Source organism: Anser brachyrhynchus (genome assembly GCF_964034855.1).
Source record: "Anser brachyrhynchus genome assembly, chromosome: 4".
NCBI lineage: Eukaryota > Metazoa > Chordata > Aves > Anseriformes > Anatidae > Anser > Anser brachyrhynchus.
The window spans coordinates 30,627,673-30,652,369 of record NC_137698.1 but is presented as its reverse complement, the minus strand read 5'-3'; the positions used below and the strand labels follow the sequence as shown (position 1 = coordinate 30,652,369).

General features: G+C 37.1%; 1 protein-coding gene across 9 annotated transcripts in view; it reads left to right on the top strand.

Annotated features, from left to right (window-relative positions):
• The window catches only part of RAPGEF2 (Rap guanine nucleotide exchange factor 2), a 183,443-nt gene that overhangs the window by 94,287 nt on the left and 64,459 nt on the right, over window positions 1-24,697 (top strand). For 3 of the 9 annotated variants that reach the window (XM_080589659.1, XM_080589656.1, XM_080589658.1), the window contains exons 5-7: window positions 78-153; window positions 2,593-2,760; window positions 5,384-5,401. In XM_080589659.1, coding sequence (XP_080445785.1) covers window positions 78-153; window positions 2,593-2,760; window positions 5,384-5,401 — 262 coding nt within the window. Of the gene's footprint in view, window positions 1-77; window positions 154-2,592; window positions 2,761-5,383; window positions 5,402-13,349; window positions 20,993-21,022; window positions 23,649-24,697 lie in introns of those variants that run through there. The other 6 variants (XM_080589661.1, XM_080589657.1, XM_080589660.1 and 3 more) reach the window with 4 other exon arrangements.

The following is a 24,697-nucleotide window of genomic DNA, read 5'->3' as shown; positions in this document are numbered from 1 at the left end:
TGTTAAAATATAAATATGCCTATGGATTGCATTGCGGATCTGATTTCTGTTCTGATGGAGGTGTTTTTGTTCTTCAGTTTTGGCAAGCGTTCTGCAGGAAGCTTCAGGCGTGGCTGTGAATGCATTGTTTTAGAGCCATCTGAAATGATTGTGGTAAGAATATTTTTTACTCAGTTTCTTTCAATTTTTTTTTTTAAGAGGAGGATGTTATTTTACGGACCAGCTTTGGTAACACTTCAGTTTACAATAAAACTTGAAGAGTCTTTTGTTTTGCCACATGAGCTTTATAAATCTAAGATATCGTACATAACTTTCTTGCCTTTTCTTGCACATATACTTCAATGGAGTGATAAAGACATCTTTTTTATACTGTTGTTATATTTACTTCTGCATTTTTCTTGTAAAGCTGTAAAGTTTGGTTTTTGCTAGCGGAATAGTGGATTAGTTTTTTTTGTTTGTTTTTAATGCTGCCTTACTCATTGGTAAGTGTAAATGCTTTAAAGTATTAAACTCTAGTTAGTTTAAGTAATTGTTTGATTGAATTAAATTTATTTTCAACTGTGAGGTTTTGCAAAACAGTTTGAATATTTTAAAGTACTGCCAACTTCTCTACATGAGTTATTTTGTTAGTGGTGTCTGCTCTAGTCCAGTGGCAGAACAGCATCGTCCCTGAAGGCTCATGGGCTCACGAGTTTTTAGTCCTCGTTTGAGGGTCCTTCATGTGAACAAATGCACAGTCAATGAACTGAATGCTTTTTGCTCTGTTGCTGAAATAGTGATCATTTCACAGTACTGGTGTGACAACTACTAAGCCATATATAGATGTTAGTTCAAATATAGACTGTGACATTAAACATTTTCCTAAAAAGTGACAGTTTCTGTAAATCTTGGAGAAGCCTAGGAAGTTGTAGTATAGCTTTAGGCTTACAGAAGAGAGAAGTTGCTTAATTTTAACTCTTAAAAAGTACTTTAACTTCTCTTCTTGTAAATGCAGGCATGATTTTGTAGGTTCTAAGCACTTTGATCTCACTTTAAACAGATAAAGGTGTTTGTATAATGGTAGCCTTTTGTCACGTTTTGGTCATATCTCTCCTTCTAATTCTACCTCAGAAAACTGTCTTATGAATTTAATTCAATCCAGTGAGAGACATGGAAGGCATGTGTGAGAAATGCAAATCGCTTTTTCCTTATCCCTAAAGCTCTGTTGGCAATTCTACTTTGTTTAGAAGCAGCTAAATTATTCAACAGCAGCCCATTATTATTGCCCTGTACTGGCCCCCTGATTTACCTTGCCATTTCGTGTAAATGGTATCTGACCACAGGTTCAGGAAATGTTGTATTGTCCCAGGTTTGTTCTCTGGAGGGGTACAACTTAGTTGGTGTAGTTATGTGCATGTCTGACTGTCTTGTGCATTCCTACCTCGATAAGTTGTGAGGAAGGGGGATACACAGAATGGGCATAGGGAAAGAAGCCGACTAAAGAGAAAGGTAAAAGAAGGAAGCTTCTGTACAGACAGACAATGTTACCGTCTCCTGGAAAACCAGAAACTGTATTTGTCCCCCCCCATTGCTATGTTGAAACTTATGTTTAGTGACAGGAGCTGACTAGTATGTGACACTTCTGGCGGATTTGTTGCAATTTCTTGGGAGTTTTTGTCTATTTCTTTTCCTTATTGAAATATACAGAGGACCCTTGCTAGGTGCCTGAAACTCTTCTCTGCATCTTCAGAAATACTGTTTAACCCTGCAGAGTGGATCCGAACTGGAAAATGAGTTAACTGAATCCCATGTATGGCCAGTGCTGATTTTTTTTCTCATATCCCTGTTAGTGTAGAGTAAGGTTTCTGTTAGTAGGATGAACCCAGAAGAGATGTTCACTTTCAGCCAAATTACTATAAAAAGATTGTTCTTCTCTTTCAGGAAAACCAGAATTCTCAGTTCAAAAATTTCCCTTACAGTGTGCTGTTGTGTAGTAGCTTAGGACTATGCCTTTTGAAGAATCTGAAAATTAGAAGCCTAGCTTTATATTAGCATATATCTAATTGTTACATTTATTCTTCCTGCTATTATTTTGAAATGATGTGGTTTTATGTAGATCCAGTCTGTCAGAAATCCTTTTTATATGCTCTCAAAATATTGAAGTAAATAATAATATACAATGCTGCCTACTGAAGAGCAAAGCCTTTGCCATATGTTAGTTAGGAAAGATCCCAAGGGACAAAGATAAGTCAGCAGGAAAACTACCAAGTGCTGTCCCATACAAGTTTTCTTTTCAAAAATGTATTGAGTGTTGAAGTGTTTATATCTGTGCAAGAGGAGAATTGAGAGGGCAGGGAGAAAACATTTTTTCCAAAAATGCTCATACTCAGTGCTTCTGTTTGTAGCAATACTTGTTTTTTTTTGTTGTTGTCCCTCTGGGCATTTGATTTTCTTTTTGTTTTAGTAATGGCTTCGCTCTTTGCAATGAAGAAAATGCAAGAAATTCACAGCTAACTGCCCTGCTTTTTTTTTTTTTGAAATAGGATTTGTTTCTAACATGGAGGAACAGTTTTATTTCTTGTGGGAAATGACACTTCCTTGCATCTATTATAGGTTGATTATATGGATGAAAATGAAGAATATTTTCAGCGCCAAGCTTCTCATAGGCAATCTCGAAGGAGATTTAGGAAAATCAACCAAAAAGGGGAGCGACAAACAATTATTGATACCGTTGATCCTTATCCTGTGGGGAAGCCACCTCTACCTAGAGGCTACCATACGGTAAGCTGCCTGTATTTGTTTCACAACAACATAAACAGTAAAACTACTGAAAATAAAAGTCAAAATGGCTAAACGTGCTGGTATTTTTAAAGATGTGTGTTTTTGCTGGGGAGTTTCCCCTTAAAATATTGTGAATTTGGCTCCATCAGCTTACATCTTAGTTCTGAGTTGAAAGTATTTTTTTTGACCGTGAATGCCATGCATTATTTCTTAGTGTTTGAATCATTATTTGGAATTGTGAAAGAAACTGTGTTCTAATTTCCTTTTGATGATAGGTTTCAGCACAAATAGTGTATAGTGCTATTGGTCAGTTGGTGAAGCACTCATTCATGTATATGATAACAGTTGTTGCCTGAAAAGGACTGTACTGCATTGCAGTAGGCCAAATTCTTGGATTAGTTCTGTTATTTCTTCTTGGAATCCAGAACTTAAATGTCAAATTAACCTTTATTGATGGTCTGCCTCAAGAGCCTTTTATATACATGGGTTTCAGTGAGCTACGTAGTCTGCCCTTCGTCAGGGAGATCACTTGGTCATTTTACTTGCTTTCTTTTATTTTGAGTAGTCTTATATGTTGAAGGCTTGCAGGCTTTCTCTTGGGATCAAAATAATAATTAAATGTTACTTTATAAAATGTTTTGTTATATGGCTTTCAAATTGGGAAAAGCTCTCCTAGATTAATGTTTGGTATTGATTACAGATGTAAGCAAAGTACTGGAAAAGCTGTTTGTCTTTGACTCGCACTTGATTGCTTAAGCTCCCAAATCTGCAAGAACCATAAAGGCATGGGCATAAATAACTTTGTGCATATTTAATCTCAGTGAGTTCATTTGGCTCAGTTTTGCACAATGTAAGCCACATGCATATACATTTGCAGGATTAGAGCTTTAGTTTTTAAAATACCTTCTCTGATCCAATGCAGAGTTGTAGGCTTTTTCCATTTTTCCTTTATCCTTATTCCTTGATTTGTTTGCCAGTTCCCCATATATTCAGTGTGTGTCTGTAAGTGTGTAGATGTTTGATTACATCTCCTGTTAATTATACAGGCTTTTACTCATGAGTTGAATGATTACGTCTTATGCCAACAATTTGTTTTTTGTTTATACAACAGCTTTTAATGGTTTAATTTTCAGTGCTGTTTTAATTGCTTCTAAATTTATTATGGATTGAGCCAGTTCACTTGGTTTGAAGATGAACATTCTACTGATTTATTTTTTTAAAAAATAAAAATGTGGAATTGTGCTTTGTAGGAGTTACAAGCACAGGAAGAATTTTTCTGTTGATGTTAGATGTATACAGAGCTTAGTAAGCCATTCTGGTGTGATTTTTATCTAATACGAAGGGTAATATTTAGATTGCACACAGTGCCATTTGCATTAGTAGGTCCATGCCTGTTGTATAAATTTCACTTTAGTGAAATAATAATGAGTTTTTCCAAGTTTAACTTTGGTACTAAGAGCAAAAGTCCATTGTGTACCGTTTTGTTGTGTGAGTTCATAATGATTTTGTGTATGTGTTGGCAAATTCATTGCAAGAGGGATTTCATATTGAGTTGGAAGAGATTGCCAAATAAACTGTAAAATTTGCAATAATTACAGTCAAATGTTGCTTTAAAAATGTAATATGATGCGTATGACTCACTCTGCTTTTTTTCAAAGCAAATATTGAGTCAAACAAAACTCAAATGAGTTTTACAGTGTAGTAAAGACTGTCTCCATGCTGGCCCATTCCTTTCTATTTTTACAGTATTTGGTGATCTTATATACATTGTTCTCCCATTCACTTCTATTGCCAATACCTTTTCTATTGCTTCAACCACACGTGTTAAAGACTGCATTGTCTTTTCTCCCTTCCTATTTCCTGTCCCTTGACCTTATATTTTTTTAGTCTTAATTTCTTGAAAAATCAGCTAAAGAAAGCGGATGTGTTGGAAACACATAGGAATTCAAAGCACGCTGTAGAACAGATCTTGAGGTCTTGTCACCCATCTATCCATTGGTCAGCATCTGTCAAGGTCTCATCTTCGGTTCTACTTCTGAATAAACAAAGCAGCATAAAAAATGTAAATGTACAGATATTGCCGTAAATAATGTCAAAGGGCAGACTGAAAATGGATGAATACAATGGATTTGTGTTCAGGTTTGCTCTTCGTTGTGTATGGGTTCTGGTTTAGGTGTTAGATACGTGAAACTCAATACAGCTGCTTTGATAGCATTCTCAAAATCATCACTGAATGTATAGTTTTTTTGTTTTATTTTCTAATCTTTAGTTACCATGCAGTATGAACTTTTTGTTGATTAAATTATTAATACTTTATTTCCAATAGTTTCTGAATGTTTTTCTTCAGAAAGTGTTTTCTGAGGAAAGATTTATGAAAATGTAGAGGGAAGTATTAAACTATCTTAAGTGGAAATGCATGGCTGTGCTTTTCAAGAAGTTAAATGCAGTGCTCTCGGTTGTGGCATGGCTTTCTGCACATGAAGCCAACATGCAGGGGACAGCAGGCCCTCATTAACATAATTTTAACATTATCTTCATAGTGGTGGAATGTACTATGGCATGTCTGATAATGTTCATCTTTTCCTTTCCTCCTATATGGCATTCATTTCATTTTGGCTCACAGGAATGCACTAAACCTCAGGTATTGTAACTTACTGTGTATGGTCCACTAACAATGTACTTGTGGGTTTGCAGTGTGATGTGATGATGCTGATGCAATGTTCCGACTAAAAGTGCCTCTTAGCCTTTGCTTTGATGCTGGAGCAATTTCGCTATAATATTCAAAACGTGAAGTAAGTGTGGAGTTTGGTGACAGCACAATGCCTCTTGCCTAGCCTGATTGACCTTTCTTCCTTGCTTTGCTGTCCTGTGATTTAGCAAAACCAGATTAATAAGCAAAGGGTATACATGAAATAGTTAGTGATTGACAGACATTTTACTTATGTATCTCTTCTATGACATAGAGGACTTAATCTTTAATTTCTGAGTCCAAAAATAAGGGCCCTTGTAGCTGTTTTGTACCTTTGTCACTAGAACAGGGAAATGGAGTGTGACAACGTGAGCACAAACATAAATGCTTGCAAAAGTGACTTGTGCCTTTTTTTTTTTTCTGGTGATGTGTAATGACCTGGTAAAAAACAGTCAGATTTTATAGACTCCTACCAAAGTATAATGTGGCCATTATTTGAAAGGCTAAAGGACTGGGCACAGGCTCCACAAGTTAGGGGAGGAAAGTGTGCCCTAGTGAGTAAAGTATTTCGGAATGGCACCAAAACATGTAAATACAGTTTTGACTACCATCAGATCTCAAATGCAATCAAAGAAATTTGAGGATCTGAATCCCATCTTTGGCACTTAAGTTGCATTTGTCAATGCCAAACTAAGTAAATACTAAGCATCCACCAAATCCAACATTTGATAAGAATGTGTCTTGTCAAGCTATTAAATGTCTCCACTGTTACGCATTGAGAAATTTCTTGTGATACAAAGAACTGAAAACAAAACTGTTTTCTTTACTTCCAGAATTCTTCCCTTCCCTCAAATATCACTTTGGTCAAATTTTCTTGTATTTAATCAGGAAAGATATTTACTTCAAAAGTTTCTTCCACATCACGTTGCTCAATTAATTCCTTTGAATGACTTCAAAGGGTAGATTTCAATATGGTTCCAGTGTCATAGGCATTGACTTCTGTGCTGAAACTCGTTGTTCAGTAAGCATGGTACCTTCTGTGTAGGAACCCAGTTCCTTATTTTGAGATCAGCGTTCACCAGTTTTTCAGTGGAATATGAGTCCTTAAAACAAAAACATTATGGCTAGTAGTGACAAAGTGCTCCTCAAGTTATGATATGAATTTGAAGTACTTCATAATGTTTTGATAATTTACCCTACTGCTTGAAGGACCATTTGAAATAACAAGATTTCTAGGGGGGAAATCTGAAAATTGAGATTTCTAGGGGGAAGAAAATACAAACTTCATAATGTATTGAAATAACATGGCGTCCTTTATGACATCATTTTTAGTTTGGTAAAATTTATTTGTTCTGATAAGTTTAGGCTGAGCTGTTTCTAATTGAATCTGGAAAACCTTGTTGAGATTTTTTGATAGAAAATAACTTTTTTGCTTGTTCTTATCATATGTCAGAAACTGTTTTTAATAACACCTCCTGACGTAGTAATAGGAATTGTGTTTTAACTTTGAACGTGGATTGTCTTTTGCATGTATGTTTACCGAAGGCTGTTTAACCCTGTCTGACTTAGCCTTGGTTCTGAGGGACTTGACTGAAAAAGGGGTGGGCCTGATCTCCTGAGAAACTGTAGCTTTCCTACTTTATGCTGTTTTTTTTTTTTTTTTAAATGTAAGATAGCATGGTCAATTATAGGATGAATTTAAAACAGGGTGGACTTTTCTTGCAATATCTTATCAGCAGTAAACTTTGTGGCTGCTCTGTGAAGGCTTGGTCCTGCCACATCCGAGTGTTGCCAAGCTGGTGGTTATAGGCCTAATGCATGACAGATTTAGTATAAAATAATGAAGTTCATAAAAAAAAAAAAAAAAAGAACTTCGCTCAAGATGAGATGCTGTTCTTTAGCGGTGTAGAGGTTGTGAGTAGTGATTCATAACTCCTTGGTTTGTGATAAGCTGTCCCTCCTGTGCCTTTTGATATTTAAACTAGGCTGTGGGCTTCTCCAAGGCCGTGCTGTAGTCTTCACTTTGCTACAGGTAAAACATCAGAGCTGACCAGGGGACTTTCAGAGAGGTGCTGATAGGTCTGTAGATATAATGCTGAAGCACCAGTGAACAGTCCTGAACAGAAACTGTAGTGTGGCTTTTCCTCTCTGAGAATCTCTGCAGGTTTGAATTAGTTACCAGATTTAGGAAAATCTGAGTGCGGCCTCAGCCAGGCTTGTTGAAGCTAGAGAGGTTCCTGCACAAGGCCCCTCTACCTTCAGGAGGCTTTCTTGTCCCATTCAGCTTGAGAGTCACGAGGGGACATCTGGTTATCCCGTCCGGAGGAAAAGAGCTTCGATACGTGACCATCGATAACCCTGTTTTTTTCCCCCAGGTTACATGCATGTTATAATTTTATCCTCTCAGGCTGTGCTGTGGAGCCACTCATCCTGCCAATAACATTATGGGTACATGAGTATTCTCCTTAAGGATTTTTTTTTGAATCGTCTGACTGAAAATTTGAATGAGGAGAGCTGGAGATGAAACCATATCTGATGTGACAGTCTCATCTGTAGGCATGACTACACTGAAAATAAGTATGTGGTGTTTTTCAAGGCTTTTGGGGGCTTTTTTAGGTATTAGAACTTGCTCATTTGAAAGTCAGGAGCAAATGAGCAAGCTGTAGGAACCTTGCTTCCTGCTAATAGCTTATCTTGTAATGAATAATTATTGGCAAACTCGCCTTTTTTCCTGATGATATTTGCGTTCATATCATCCAGTGAGAGTGTAAAAGTCCTGGACTGAAAGTCTATGCTCAGGTGTTTCTATTTTATGGAACAGAATTGCCATTTATTCCTGAAAAATTGCATTAATAAAATCGGTAGTTTCATGTCATAGTTCTATCTTTAGGAAGGATTTTTTAAAAACATACGACTTTAAACTTTTCTGTCTGAATGTGCATAGTTGTTCTCCTTATTTTACTTAGTATGTGTAGCTGATTCAAATGGCATGGAAGTCTGTAAGATGACGAGCAGTGTTTTCTTGTGGTTAATACAGTAGGTCCGAATTTGAAAGTGCTGATTCTATTGTTGTGACAAATGCCCAATGTAATTTTGGGCAAGACTTGATGTTAAAAAACAGCATGTTACAATTACTTCTTTGTGTGCGTGTTTATTGTTTATATTGTATAATATACATTTTTGGTTCTTTTTCATGGACCATTTGAAATGATTATGAAATAATGTAATATGTGCTTGCTTCTCAACAATGTAGACTGTTATTGTGATATATATATATATCTTGCTATTATGTATTCTTGTTAGTGCATTGTATTCTATACAGTAAATTGATGCTAATATATTAGTCTTAGTAATATAGAATTTCAGTCATTGTCGTTTGAATCAGTTGGAACAGTTTCCAGATACCTTAACCACAAGACATTAGTTTAAAGGAATGCTGTTAATATTTCAAGGCTGTATATAGGTGCAGCTTTTAATGTTCCTCACAATTTTTAGGATTATCTTGCACTTGTACTAGAAAAAGTTCACTTAATATTGAAAAAATCAACAAAACACACAAAGGAGGAGCTGATCACTAAACAAGGAGAGAGGAAGCAGTGAGGGTCATGTTATGTGGCATGTGCAAAATGAAAGGAAAAAGTTCTCCTCGCTTCAAGTGGTCTTTTTAATAGTAGATATCATAGCCACTTAGGGTAATTGGTTTCATGTTTCCATTGAGGAAAACTTTTGAAAGAATTCTTAGAGCCTTTAAGAAAGATTATTTGGAGTTTTTCAGAGTAGAGCGAGAGTACGCTGGAGCAAGAACCAGACTTGTTCTGTTTGTGGTTTTGAAACATTCATTTCAGTAATGTAAGCAGAGAGTCAAACCATAATTGTACTCACACCTAAAATTACAGTTTATTACCTATAGAGGGAGGCACGATATGCAAGTATGATTTAATTGCATGTTTGCACAAATAATACACGTATGCACAAATTAATTTGTATTGATAGAATCTTCAGTTTAAAATAACTTATTTTAAATAAATTCTATTTATCGCTCCTTAATGGAATGAAAAAGAAAGTGGCTAGCCAATTAATGCTGTTATATGTTATTGCCCTTTTATCAGGAGGAATATTTGTTCAGTTGCTTTTGTCGGTGTGCAAAATTCAGCATGTGATTTCAAATGATGCAACTCCTCTTGTTATTCCATGATGGTGATACTTGTGATTTGGAATGAGGTTAAAAGCTGTACGTCACACTAGAAAGTAATACAAAATACTAATTGTGTACTTAGTCTGTATATGTAATATTTGAATACATGCAGTAATGCGAATTCCTGAAGTGTATGGTTGTATTATATATGAAAGGGTATTTTGAAGTGAGGCACATAAGAAAATATGAAAATTGTGGGGTAGTACCTGAAATACAAAATTCCTGAGAGAGTTTGGGCAGTGCCTGCTGACCTCTTTTGTACAAGGGTTGCATATTTCTTTATGGGAACATCCACAGATAATGCTATATGTAATATATATGTAATATGACAATATGTAATTCCCATCCCTACATTCTGTATCTTGTGGCAAAACGCAGGCTCTTAGCCACACAGCTTGCTTCCTTCATCTGTGCTGTAAGGAACTGTTACTGTTTAAAGTACTTCATTATATTACGTGTTATTGTTAGTATATGAGCAACACATTTTATGTGGTGTAGCACCCAAAGTAAACCCAAATTGTTAGATCTTCCTCCTTTTAGAAATGCCTACTGGCAAACTAATGCAAAATTAATGACATGCAGTGTGTTATTTACTCAACTTGCAGCTTCTGTCAAAGGATGTCTATTTTTGTATATTACATCATCTCTGCTGCAGAACTCATGTATCCATTGGGATTTACTGTTCTTTCATTCCTTTTAGAAGGGCTTACATTGATATTGTAACTGGATTTGTAGTTGTGATTGGATTTGGAAATTCAAAGAGTAGTGCACTTCAATTTATGTAATATTTTATGCAACTGAGGTGTCAGTAATTTTACTGACAGTTTCATTGTTTCAGATACATTACTGACACTGGGTCTTGTTTACAGCTTGTAGAGTCTGACAGTACTTTATGACCACACCCATGTGAAACTTTGGTTAATAGTAGCATAATTTTCCAGTATAACATGATTTTTTTCTGCTATTTCTGAGTTGCAATGTGCCTTTTTTGTTATACATAATACTGCTTTTCTGAGATGTAGGGTATAGGACTAAATGCGAGGTTTGTCATTAAAGCAGAAAGCTGTTCACGCAGCAGAAAAATAATTTTTTCATAACTCTTTCTTAAACTGATCATTGCATAATGTAACTAATTACACATATGGAATTTCTACCACTTAAACTTGATTAGAGTTGAGGAATATTTAAAAACAAATCAAGAAAAACCTATGTATTCTTCAATATTTCTAAATAGAATAGCTTAATTAGCATAACTTAATTTTAGAAATTGCTGCATATAGAGTGCATATGGGGAAATGGGACCTACATATGTATCATGTTTGTGTAATACCAATACAAATCCTTTCAATATTGGCATCTATCTATAGATGAACATCATGAATGATGCTCCTAATGTGGATATTTGCTCACTAAAGCATAGAAAGAAACTATCAGTTCATTTTCCCAAGTACCTGAGCTTATGTTATGTGATCTGTGTTTGACGTAGTGCCTTAAAGATAAACTTACTACCGTTTGGTGTCAATCTGTCCACAAAAGGCTCTGTTTCTGAGAACTTGTAAAGGTGCTTTTGAATTTTATTTGAATCTTTTAAAATTATTGTTTTGAGTGCATCCAAACTGGTAAAAGTAGTTTAGGTATCCTGAGCAACTAAGAAAGTATATATAGAATTGGAAAATGGGAAAGATGGATTGTTGCAAATCCAGCAGATGAGTTGTTCTTTCACTTTCTATTTTGGATTTGCAAACGCTTTCTTAGACCACTGTCTGGCTCCTTACTGGTCTTGTGATTTTTCAGTTGGGGGAGGGGGGCAGGACTGTTTCTCCACATTTTGAAATATTGACATTATAGTCATGCTTAATATCTCCACCAAATGTTGGAACCTATTCCAGCACATTCAGATGTGCCCCTTTCACCATGAGTTTTGATGTGTATCAGATGAGTTCAAAAAGGAAGAAACTAAAGGCGATCCAAGAATTTAGTTATCAAATGGGAACTGTAAACTGCAGCTCCTGGCTGCTGGTTTGGTAACATAAATCTTAAGCATTAAATTGTAGAAGTAAATTAGAATAGTGACAGTAAATTAGAAGTAAGTTGTGTATAGTGAGTTTAACATAGCTTAGACTTTCATGTGACTTGCAACTTCCCTATATGGAAATAATGCTGAAATACCTATTTGACAATGATTTTAAGATTAAAAAAAAAAAAGTTGTAATCCTTAAAATTAAACATTTAAGAGCTGGGTTAAAAACATGTCCAAAGAGTAAAGGCATTGAGCAAGGCCTAGGGAAGCCTCTTTGGGGTTGTCTGTTGTGTCTGTCATGGTAGTTTACTGGTGATGGGTTTCTTGGGGTGACAGAGAAGTGAGGTAGCTTGGTTTCTTTAGAAGCTGTATTTGTTTAAAATGAAGGAAATATATTTGTGACAATGATAACCGGACATTCAACGTAATTGTTTCTAAGCTCCTAGCTGATACTAAGCAGCTCAAGTTGCAGATACAAGGCTTCTTTCAAGTTGCTGTCACAGCTGCTAATGAAGATGCAGCAATGTACATCACTCTTTCCAGGTAGCCTTAATTTTAAAATTTAAGCAAAGTTTTGTCTTGCCTAAAGGAGCTAGTTAGGAAGAAGGTGGAAGTGATTACATTATTTAAACATTAAAAAGTCTGAGGTAAAATATTTGAAATCTGAAACCTTTTTTCTTTATTCAGTGGATGTGTACATTAGGGCCCTGGCTAGTCCTTAACCTAGGTAAGGTTAAGTGCTATTGTCCATGCTCGTATTTCCTCTTACTACATGACAGCCCAGTTTAGGGCAGCTAACTTCTTAATAAAACGAGGTAGGCAGTTACCTTGAATTTGTTACAAGGTTTGTGTGTAAATTCTTTGTGTTTCCTTCACTGCGGTAGTAATGAGCTAACGTAGCCGTCCTCAGGTCACTGAGGAACTAAGGTGTTAGAAAAGAGCTTGAGCACTCTTTTCTTTTTCTTTTTTTTTAATTTCTGGAATTTACACATTTCTGATGGAATATTTCGTATAATGAAAAAAACCAAACAACTGTTGTTGCTTTTTTTAAAGGTCTAGGTAAAGTGTTAATATTATGTTGCAAGTTAGTAATGAATTTTGGGAGTTGGGCTTTATTCTGTAGCAGTTAGTCTTAATTATCTTTGAATTTTCAGATAGTGTAGTTTTGACGTACACCTGGAGCAGCTGGCAGTGTTATGTGTATTGTTGATATGGCTGGCATAAAAATACACTGATTGTGCTCTTGCACTATTTTGCTTTATTTGTATATACATGTGTGTGTATGCGCATGCTAAAATGTAAAATATCTTACCTTTTCCCGTCACTCACTAAGTTATATTCCTCACCAGTAGTTCATTCCTCTTTTGAATGCTGTAATAAGAATACAAAGGCTTGCAGCTAACAGGTTTTAAAATCTGCAATGATCTATAGGACAGAAAAGATGATCTTAAAAGTAAGCACACTGTCATGTCTTCTGATATTATTCTCCAGATACAAAACAATGTAGAATTATTATAACTGAATTATTGGAGAGACCCGACCTGGTAGGTGCACCTAATTTTATTTAGCACTTCTATATTCATGTAATTGATCTTAAAGTTGCAAGGGGAAAAATGTAGTCTTAAATTGGCAAAATAGGACCTCTATCAATTGATGGTAGTTGGCTCCCTGATTTAATTGGGGGTGGGGTGGGGGGGGAAAAGGATGTTTCATAGAAATTTATACTTAGGTCTCTGTTTGAAAGGTGTAATGTTTTTTGACTTTTTCTCTCTTAAAATAATTTGGGTCATTTCAACAATTATTTCTTAAAAATAAGGGACAGTTGAAGTTGTATGGTGTTTGTTACTGATGTAAGTGAAAGATCTGGATAAATGTTTCTATACAGTTGCTAGAGCACAGAGCTCTCAGGGTATGATAGTGCGTGGTGTATATTACACAAGGGAGGATATGCAGGACACGAGAAGAGAGTTCTCCAAAAAGAAAGTGATCTTATGCTGCTAAACTGTGTTTTTTAGTGTTGATTTTAATTGGGAACCCCTGGAGTAGGCTCCAGGGAGATTCTCCCTGGATAAAACTGTGGCTGGAGACAAAAACAAAACTTATTTCCTTCTAACAGATAATTGAAGTGAATGGAAATCCTCTGTTACAGCACCTAGCCCTTTCAAAGTTCAACTTCCTTAAAATGCCAGCAATACGTAGTTAGTTACCTCAGGAGATGTCCAAAAACAGGAGGATGGACAGAAAGGACTTGACATCGCATATGGCAGCAAAAATGACACATGACTTCCATTATTGGGGGATCTGGAAACCTAGCAGAAAACTGATCTTTTTTGGCCAGTTCAGTATATGTTTGCACCTTGAGAACACAGTGATGAGAGTTTCAGATTTTCTTTTAAAGCTTCTAAGTAAATGCAAGGAAAAGTGTTAGAAAACAGTTTGCTTAAAGGAAAAATAACCTTCTACTGGTTATTGGCAGGAATAACCTGCCAAAATCTCGCAACGAGCAACAACAAAGAAACAAAAAAACCCTACCGCAATAAACAGCTAGTATTTAGAGGAGATTGGGAAAAAAAAATCTGGGTTTTGTTTGGTTTTAATCCATTAGTGTTTAATACCAGAACATTAAATAATTGTTCCCCTGCCCTGGTGGTCTCCGATGCATTGAATTCTGTGCCAGAAGAAGCATCACAGCAGTTCGAACACGCCAGCTTGTTGTAAATAACTGTTACGGGACCCAATGGGGCTGGTAAAGAACATAAGGGGCTAGAATTTGGGCAGTTAACTGACCTCAGAAAAATCCCTGAGGTTTGTTCTTACCTTTAATGATGCAGCGGTAGGATACATGTGAAAGAGGTATACAATTATCTGTCTTCAGTAAAGTTTTCCTGCACAAAGAACAGTATGAAATTTTGGGGTCACCCCATGTAAATGAACCCGTGTCCCTGGAATTCCTGCTGTGAAATTGGTATGGACACAATGATACGAGGTTTTTCTCTGATTTGTTGGTTTGTTTTTTTTTTTTCCACCGAGCTAGTAAGGAGATTTGTATCTCAGTAGTGAACCTCTGCCCAAGCAGGTATGGATGTCAAGGTATTGTTTAGACCTGAAAAAGGGGCCTTGCCAGCTGCGTGTCATCATTCTTGACCTTGGAAGAGTGTTTGCTTTTTTGTTTTCATGCCTTTTTTTTCCACAGTTTAAAAGCAGAAGGCACATTTTCTTGTTCTTTGATTTGATTAACGTTATTTTAAACTCTTACACCAAAGTGAGAAATTTTTGTGAACGGTGAGAAAAACTTCAACTGTACCATCAGACTACATTTTCCACTCCTAAAGTACTGAAACAATTAAGGAAACTAATCTGTAACAGTTCTGCCAATTGGAGTCATTAATACCTCAAATTTCAGTGTCTAATTCTTAGCATTAAAGAATGATAACTTGCTTTTAAAGCTGTGTTAACTGCATTAAACTTCAGGCTTATGTAACCAATAACCCTTTGCCTTATGAAAAACAGGTAAATTAGTTAACCATCACATTATAAAGTGACTTTGCAAAGATGCACGATAAAAATATTTTCCATCTTATAAATAAGACTTAACACATGAGACCATAATGTTGTAGGAAAACAAAATGTGTTCTTTTTTTTTTTAAATATATATATAGAATTAAAGAGTATTTAAATATAGTGTCTAGAGAAAAGTTTCTCTGTGCTCTGTTACAGTGCTGGGCCTTTGCTCAAGTAGGCTTTGTAAGGTGATTTTGATGCTCTGAAAATGGGACACTGTGCCACGTTTCGGATGAGTATCCATCAGCTATGGTTTTCCTTCACGTCTGTTCTAACGTAATTGTCACATGTCAGAAGGGACAATTTGATGGCAAGTATTTTAAAAGAATTTTATAACTTGCGTGCCATCGATCTCAAAGCAGGAGCAAACAGAAACTTTGCTTTCCGGCCGCCAGAGCTGTGCACAGAAGGTGACAAGTCAGTCTGCAGTCACAGGGAAGACTGGCAGTCTGCGGCACATCCACCCAGCTGAGGCACCAGCCTGCCTGCTCTGGGCTTGTCATTATTTTAAAGATCCGGATTATATGTTCATCTGCAGCAACAGCTCAACAGAAGGGCATTAGTTCAAATGGTCTGTAACATGAGTAAATGTGTTATCAAAACAGCACACATCGGTCCGCTGTAACTGTTGCTCTGGTGTTGCCAGTGGTGTGGTGAACATCAGTGTAATGATGTTGATGCCACAGTTTTAGCAACTAAAAAGTTAATTTGATAAATGCTGTTGGTTTATCAGCGAAGTGGTATTTTAGTCATAATAATTCACCTTGGACAATAAATGGGGTAATTTTCCTTTATGCAACAGAGTTTTATTTAAAGTTCTCAGAGTTCTAGAGGGAATGCAAATAGGTCAGGTGTGTCGGTACGATCAGATGTCTGTCTCATGCTGATAAACAGGAACTCGGCCCTGTGAAATTGGGTCATGTGGCTGGCAATTTAAATTACTGGCAGTAAATTTGCCTAAATACACTAGGATAAGACTTTTGTATTGTATGGGGCATTTAAATGTATTGTGTCACCCGGAGTGAGCTATTGTTTTGGGTTTATTGGTTTCAGTTGGTATCTTTAAATCCAGTGGGAGCCTCAGATTGTTATTTAGCAGACTCTCTCATCAGGATAGTGGAAAGGAAAGAGCATCAACATTATAAAATTCAGAAGCACGCTCCTGGGAACTAAACAGTCTCGTGTCCAGCAGCCCTGAGCTTAAAGAACAGATATAAATGTTTGTTCCTTTCCATGAGAAGGAGGTGGTGGTGTGGGATAGTGAAGATGGCATCTTCTGCCTTACCTTCTTCAAAATTATCCTTTTGCACCCTTTGGTTTAGGTGTTTGTAGTCTACCTACACCATGTGTAGTATCTGTGAAATAGTCCTTTTGTTAAGAATGTTTTGGAAGCACACATAATGATTGTGGGTTTTGTGCCTTATTCTTTTTATTTTGTAGCTCTTTGAAGTTTATTAATGTATTTATTTTCAGTTTTCTAGCTACTGGAGTCACAATGTGACAGTAAATTTGATGACCCTAGAGTGTTTTGCTGTCTTTTGCCTTAGATTTTGAAGAAGGATATTGAAGGAAACTCATTTATGTTACTTTATGTTGCCTTTAAAGGAAGGGGGAAAATATGCTAATATCTTCTGGTTTTGAGATACTTCAGGAAAATAATGTTTTATGTGTATGCAATCTGTATAAAATTTTAAATACTCTTGTAAATAGTTGTGCTTTAAAATGACTTGAAATTGAAGATTTGCGGTAATCTATTGTTGCAGCATTTTTCATTAGCCTAAACCGGTTTAATACTCCAAGCACTGTTGTCACCATTTAGGAGAATAATGTCTGTGAGAGGTGACATTCTGCAATGTAAAATAGTTTAGAGGCATTAGTCAGCTGGTACATTCTGTTGAGGTCTGTATCTATTTCTACCTTAAATTCAGAACTATTGTTTATGAATCCTGAGTTCTGTCCAAGGATATCCTAACATTTGTAGTTATTTGTAAGGATTTTATTTATTTACTTATTTTGCATTTTTCATGAGGCTCAGGAGGAGATGCCATCTTTCTTATACATAGAATAATTTGAAAGTTGTTGGGGATAGCCAGTCATGTCCATTTATTGCAGGTCTGGTTTACTAGCATCTCACTTCAGTCACCTAAAATCATTTGCAAAAAGCTTTTTGCTCTTTTCAAACTTTAAGTCTAAGCAAGGAGTTCATACGTGAGTTTTGAAATACATATGAGCGTAAGGTTGTCTTTAGGTTTTATAGTAACTATTCGTACTTGTTTATGACAAACTTTCCAGGATACATTTTTTCTAGTGTCTCTGACTGATTTACATTGCATTCATTCATTCTGGAAGGTACAAAGATTCATTGAGCTTCTGCTTTATTAATTTTTTAATGAAGTATAATTTATATGTAATTATTTTTTGAACTGATAATGGAAAGTACACCTGATCACATTGCACCTCTGTACTTGAAAAGTGATGGAAGTGGTAGCAACTGAGGAGGAAGGAATAGGGGAATGGAATCAAACATTTATTTCTTGAAATTGTTTTGACTCACAAATTGCTTGAGTGGTGTTTTCTATACCTAATTACATAAATATCACTTTTCACATTCTGAATGAAGAGAGTTTTATTTATTTATTTATTTATTTTTTATTCTGGAAAATCACCAAGTCTTCATCAGTCTGATTCACATGAACATCAAACAGACTGTTAGATTGCTCTACATTTTGTGTTCGTTATATGAAGTATTCACTTAGTTTTCTGACAGCAGAGTAGAGATGGATGGTAGTGACCAGCACAAGTAGTAAGGCAGCATGTCAGGGTATTGCCACCTGGAAGTGCTCTGTCTCTTTTGTTGCTGTTTTTAGGTTTTTGTTCATGCTTTCATGTTGTTCTTCAAGGCTTATGCCACTGATACCTAGGCTAGATTTTGCTTGGAAATACCAACTGATGCAGGGTAAGATAAGCGTTTGTAGCTCAGTTAAGGACATAACGGAGTCCAGAAAGTGGTGTGTTGCCTTCCTACGCCTGCAAGACACTTCTATCTTGGCAGAAATTCACTTCTTCGTGACATGAGCTTAAAACACCAAACACAAATTCTGCTCAAGATGTTAACTGTAAAGCCACCAAATTGAGAGGGTTTTAACTGTTAACTCTGTTAACTACAAGTATTTTTAGTTTTGTACTAGACAGGTTTTGTCTGAGTTACCTGCAGCAAATAACTTCTGCTATTTCTGGTCAGGACTTTGGCAGAGAATTGATGGTGCTCAGCATTTCGTGGTTTTACGAGGCTTAAGCATAATGTAATGTTTAAAAATCACCTGTTAGTTGCACTGGCACATCACAAAGACTTTAAAGATTCTGATTTTTGTCATTTAAAGAATAATTTATGTTTAAAAGAAACCTTTTAGAATATACTAGAAAACCAAGGTCACAAGTGTCATTAAACTCTCATAAACATAAATATGTTGAGTTTATAGCGTGTGTAGTGGTGTCCTTGGAATAACTGTGCAAAAAAAAAGACCAGATTAGTTTCACTAATTTTTATAGCCTCGTTTACTAGCAATCACTGTCAGTATAGAAAGAAATCGCTGTGTAACAAACTAATTATTAGTGGACGTGTTATTTTGGCGAAAGGCAGCTGCAGATTGCGTTACGTAGTGTTCGTGTTTATGCCTGTGTAACGACTGTTAAGTCCCCCCCAACTATTGTTTAAAAAAAAAAAAAAAGACTTTGAAGTCGTTTTTAGCACAGATGGTGACTGATTTTAAAGAACGTGAGGTGAAGGTGCTGAGAGGAGGGCTCTATCTAATGCTGGGGCCTGGTGGGTGGGAGGCCTGCTCCTGCCTGCCATGGTGGACTCCCCGTGCCCCTCAGGTGCGGCCCTCCACAGCTGGCTGCCGGCCTCTTCCCAAGCTCGGCCCGCTGCCTTTGAGCTCCTCTGCAGTGTGGTGCTGCCACTGAAATGCTGTGGAGGAGTCCTGAAAATGGGAGGGATCGGGGAAATTTCCCAGTTTAAGATATGGTTGCAGGCAGGGTGTGTGTATTGTAAAAGCCCTATGTATGTCAGCCTCTTCCAGATCTTGCATCCCCTTTTGATTTTAGGGGGGTTTGCATAGTCAGTGTATGCGGAGAAGCAAGATCTGTATTAGGAAAGACTTTAAATGGCATTTTAAAAGGTTCGGAACATTTAGGGGCCACAGTCTGTGGATATCTGTGGCCTGCCTAGCAGTGAAGCAGCTGAAAATTTGCAAGCACTCATCAAGCGCACTGTTTATAAATACTTGATAACAGTGTTTACAGCTCAGCAGCAGCACTCTTTTGGGTGGGGAAAAAAGTGGAGGTGATGTCAAACGTTCTGCTTTACCCTCATCTTCATGAAAAGTCCTGATCAACACAGGGTTTGTGGAGGTAAATGTTGGTCCTTGCTCCTGCCCTGGCTCCAGCGGTACCCTCAGGAGCCAGCCGCGAGTGCATCCCTCCCCTCTGGGGCTGATCCGATCTTCAGAGGCTGATACTATACAGGCAAGCGCTTGTTGTTTTCTCTGCATTGTCCACCTCTACCTTAATGAGTGAAATGGTTAAGTATCGGAGGGGGCGAGCCTCAAGGAATGTCTTCCATTTGACTTGAATATTTCGGTGGATAAAGGGAGAGGGAGGGAGGGAGAGAGCGAGCGAGAAATGCACTTACATCACTAGGACTGCATTGAGTGTGCCTGTGCAGGTTAAGAGACAGACTACAGTGTCTTTGCTTTCTGCAGGAAGCAGCAATGCCGTTTGTATCCTAAGAGGAATTTTTTATTTAGAAAAGGAAGCATTCTTTCTACCCAGGAAATGGCTTTCCTTGTGCGTTGCTATGCCAACTGCCTGCAGCCATGGTCTTCCAAAGTAAGCACAATAACGTAATTATATTGGCATATTGCATTCAGACTCATGATTCTCTGGGTTTCTATGCGTGTGTGACTGTGCTGTATTTCTGTTTCTGACTCTCTTGGCAGTAGACGGGCTCGTCTCGATTGTGAGGAGCGGGCGTCATAAAAATTAAATGTCCATCAGTGTCACGCTGCTGAGATTAATTGTGCAAACTTGGTTAGCTGAGTGGAACAGAGATCACTGGTCACTACTCTGTCAGCATCATTAGCAGCCAGGGGAGGAGGTCCCTGTTCGCGTGCGCTGCCCTGATTTTGGGGGAGTGGAGGGTGGCGGTGGCGGGGGGAGGCTGCGTGTGCGAGTGTGTGTGGTTGCAAATGAAACAGGAGTATTAACAATGCTTGGCTGAATGCTGGAGGCTGGTTCCTGCACCCTGACTAATATAATACTGTATTAAGCCTTTTTGAGGGAGTCTCTGTGCAGTCAGCCATTTTAGCTTTTTTCCTCCTTTTTCTTTTCTTCCCATTCCTCAGTCTCGGGGAACAGTTCTGTTCCCCTGAATGAATGCTGGATATGTAGGGCTTCATCAGGCTCTCTGCATCCTGACATGCTTAGACTTTCAGTGTTACAAAAATGGAGACTAACGCTGTCGTTTGGATTGCTTCTCTGCACTACAAGTGTGAGGGGGTTTTTGAGCTTACCAGTAGTGACACTTTTAGCTCCAGCCTGGTTTTCCCCCCTCCTCCTCTTCTTAATTTAATGCTGTAGAGGGTGACTTGCCATCCATAAGAAATTGGTACATGATGTGTAAATTCAGTTCAGCTTCTGTTTCTTCATTATGAAACCACTTGCAATCCCGGCTAACCATGGAGTTATGGGCCAGCAGGAGAAACATTCAGTAAGTATTGCAAATTCTGTTTGTTCTATCAATAACCTGTCACGAGCGAGCTGCATGGAAATTGAAACTGCTTGTCGTCTTCCTCGTGTACTTCTCCTGATTTCTGAATTTAATAGTGGGGTTTTGACGGAAAGCAGTACCTGAGGTGGCATTAGAATCTGTGACTGTGATTAAGATCGTTTTTAGCTTAGAAAAGGCAACTCTGTAGGTTTTTTGAATGTTAAAAATGTACTCAGAAAATACTGACATACTTTCCTTGGTCAAGCAGCTGTGAGTGTTCGGTTAAAATCTGTATGCATTTGTTAAAACTTTAAAGAAATATTTGAGCTGTATAACAAGTGATTTAATTGTAGTTGGTGATAAGAGTAGATTTATTCTGTATAATGTATGGTGCTGGTGTGCTGTTGCCTTGTAGCATGGCGTTGAACATCTGTGATAGACTTATGCTGAAAATGCAGAAACTGTTAGTAAAACACTGCATGAACAAAAGGCATAAGTAGTGATGCTTTATAATTGATCCCATGAGTCAGCTACACCTTTGTCATGCTTTAATCCCATAGGCTGTCCATGTTTATTGTTTGTGAAAAATGCATTCATAAGCAGAACAGCAAACATTATTTAACAAGGCCTCAGGTGTCAGAAATTAGAAATTTACATTTTACTTTATAAAAAGATTCTAGAAGTACAGGTTCCTATCACATAGTTAACACGTTTATATGGTAGATTTTATATGGTTTGATATAATTTGCAGTTTCTTGAAAACCTCTCTACATTCTGTGCATAGAGGGTATGTACTAGAGTGTGCATGGGAATGTGGGCAGTATGTTCAGCATATACAACTAACAATTGTAAATATTGGAAAGATGTGATAGCAGGAACTTTTTAAAGGAGGAACATTTTCTTTACAAATTCAGTTTTGATTTTGTATAGAAATACAGAAAATAAGCTAGAAACATTTCAGAAGGTGTCTAGTGAAATTTTTTGTGCATGCAGCAGACATATCATAGTTTCTAGTTGTAGGCTGTTTTTTTTCCTTTCAGTTCTTCTTAATTACATTTTAAGTATAAAGCAGTTCATGTTACCAAATCGTTGGGTGTTCATGAAATATTTAGAACTTAATCTAAAAAAAAAAAAAAATGCGCACACAAACCCTGCCTCCCTGAAACTCAAGTACTGAAGAAGCTGAAATAGAATAGGATAGCCTAAATTTGCAAATTGAAAGAAAATGAGAAAGCTGCATATCTATTGTTTTCCCTGTTCTTTTTACTCTCCAGAGAAGGTTGATGAAAGTTTCTGCATTGATTCTGGTTAACACAAAGTCTGATTAATATGAAATAATAGCTTATAAATGAGGGAAAAGTTAACTTGGTATATTAGAGACTTTACATTCCAAGGTCTGACGTGTTTTAGATGCATTACTCTGAATTAATTAAATCACAGATAAATTTCACTCTGTGGACCAAAATATAAGAATAATGAAAGAGGAGAGATAAAAGTATCACTTTATTTCTTACGATAAACTAATTTTCGTATGTCAACATATATATAAGATAAAGAAATAGTATTATGACATAGGGCTGGCACACAACTGCAGATTTTGCATTAACAAAAGCCATGGTTAAGGGTTTATATAGAAGTTTAAAATGAAACTGTTAGGACACAGTGAAAAACTCTACTTTGGCAATGAAACTCTCAATGCTTGTTCTCCAGATAAAGGATTTTTGCTTGGAAAATGGGACTGAAAAATCTCAATTCTTTGTAGAGAGGGAAGGCAAGCTCAGAGTTTTGAGGTATATGGAATTTGTCTTGCTTTGACATAAAGGAAAACTTACTGGATTAATCATTTTTGAGAAGTTATTTTCATGCTAGCATGTTGCCAGAATCCTAAATCTCTTATTGATGTCTGACAGATCTGATCTCAAGAAAAGAGACGTAATTACTTCTGTGACATCCCACCTGTGGTCTCACAGCTTGATTTGCTGGGACAATCTGGAAATGAATGCAAAATCTCCTGTGCTAGGTTTCACATAAAATTCTGTGAAACAATTTTAGCTAATGCTATTAAATCTTAATTTAACACTAGTTTAGTAGGCAGTGCGGGATATGGGTTAAGTTTACTGTTCTGTGAAAAATGGCATGCAGGATGGCCATTATGTTCATCATGGATGGAATGGAGGGAGGAAAAAGTGGAAAAAGCGTTACTCTTCCCAGATAGTTCAATGTAAGAAGTAAAAATCAGCAGCAGCCATCAAGTGTACAGGTCCCACATGCCTCGTCTTCCATAAATCGGATGGGTTTGAAGCAGCAGCCAGTATGAAGGTGGTGGTTGCTCCGTGGGTGATGTTCTGTGATACACAACCACCGTCATCTGCAACAGGGAGTGAGGGGATGCTGGGGGGGGGAGATGGCAGAGAAGGTCCCCACGGTAGAGTCAGGCCTTCTAAAATGTTCTTTGTCTCATTCCTTCTTTCCCCTTGTATGTGTTGTTTGTAGGAACTTTACTCAACGCGATTAAAAAGAATATTAAAAAGTGATAGGAATAATGGCTTTTAAATTGTGACTTGAGATGCATAGTTCTTTCACGAGTGTGTAATGATTAACAGCTCACGAATTGCACAGTGCCTTGGAGTCACTTATGCACAGTCTGTAAGAAAGGGTAAGTTACTTTTTTACTTTGGGTATTATAGAAATAAAGTCTGCAAATAAAGGGTGTGTTTCACTGACAGCCCAGTGACTCTCCTTTAGGGATCGTGTAGCCACTTCAGTCTTTTGATGTTCTTGACCTGTCTTGAATTACTGAAAGATATTGAAAGCAATAAGTCAAGTCTTTGGCTCGCTGTTGCAGTGCTTTAGTTCACAAAGATTTGTGACCCCATGCTAGGGCCCCTCTCGCTCCCAGGAATGAGATGAAATGAGTGGTGTTTGAGGAAGAGTCTTGGGTTGTAGTTGTGCAAATATGGCTACTTTAATTTGTTGTGCGTAAAGGGTGTTGATTGGGATGCTTGCCTAAGAAATGTAAAACTTTACAGAAGCACGGCTTTTTGTTTCTGGAAGGGATAGTCAGTATTGGGTTAGAACTCAAACAGTAAAGGTAGCCCGGGATTGTTGCTCGTCCTTTCAGAGAGCATCACGCAGCACAGGGAAGAAGGGTGTAATGGTGTGATCAAGTAGCTACACTCGCTAAGCTGAACAACCTGAGCTGACCTCATACCTGGATGTTTTTTAAATATACCTGGAAAAATATAAATACACTATATGAATTTTTTCACATGTGTATGAAAAAACACCTTCAACTTGGAAGTAACCTTGCTATCTTCTGTAGCTGATGATGGTTGTGAGTTTGTTCATATTAATGAATTGTGTTACACTGGGAATTGATACTTTTTTTTTTAAGACACCTCTATTTTTGTTGCTTATTGAAAAACAAGATTTCGATTTTGCACCCTTCTGATTATTACTTTCCCTTTCATTGGTAAATTAGAATAAAAAATATTCTGCTCTCTGCAGACCAATAACAGAGTTGTGGATTTTTCATGTGATTAGGAATAATTATTTTGCCTCTCCATAGGTGTGTTATCTTTAATTTTAAGTACAATTTTTCTTCCACAAGATTCATCTCAAGTTAGATAGCTCTGGTTTCTATTTGATATTTTGCGTTAGCTTCATTGCTCAAGTGGCCAGGTTGTGTTTATGGCATACTGATCA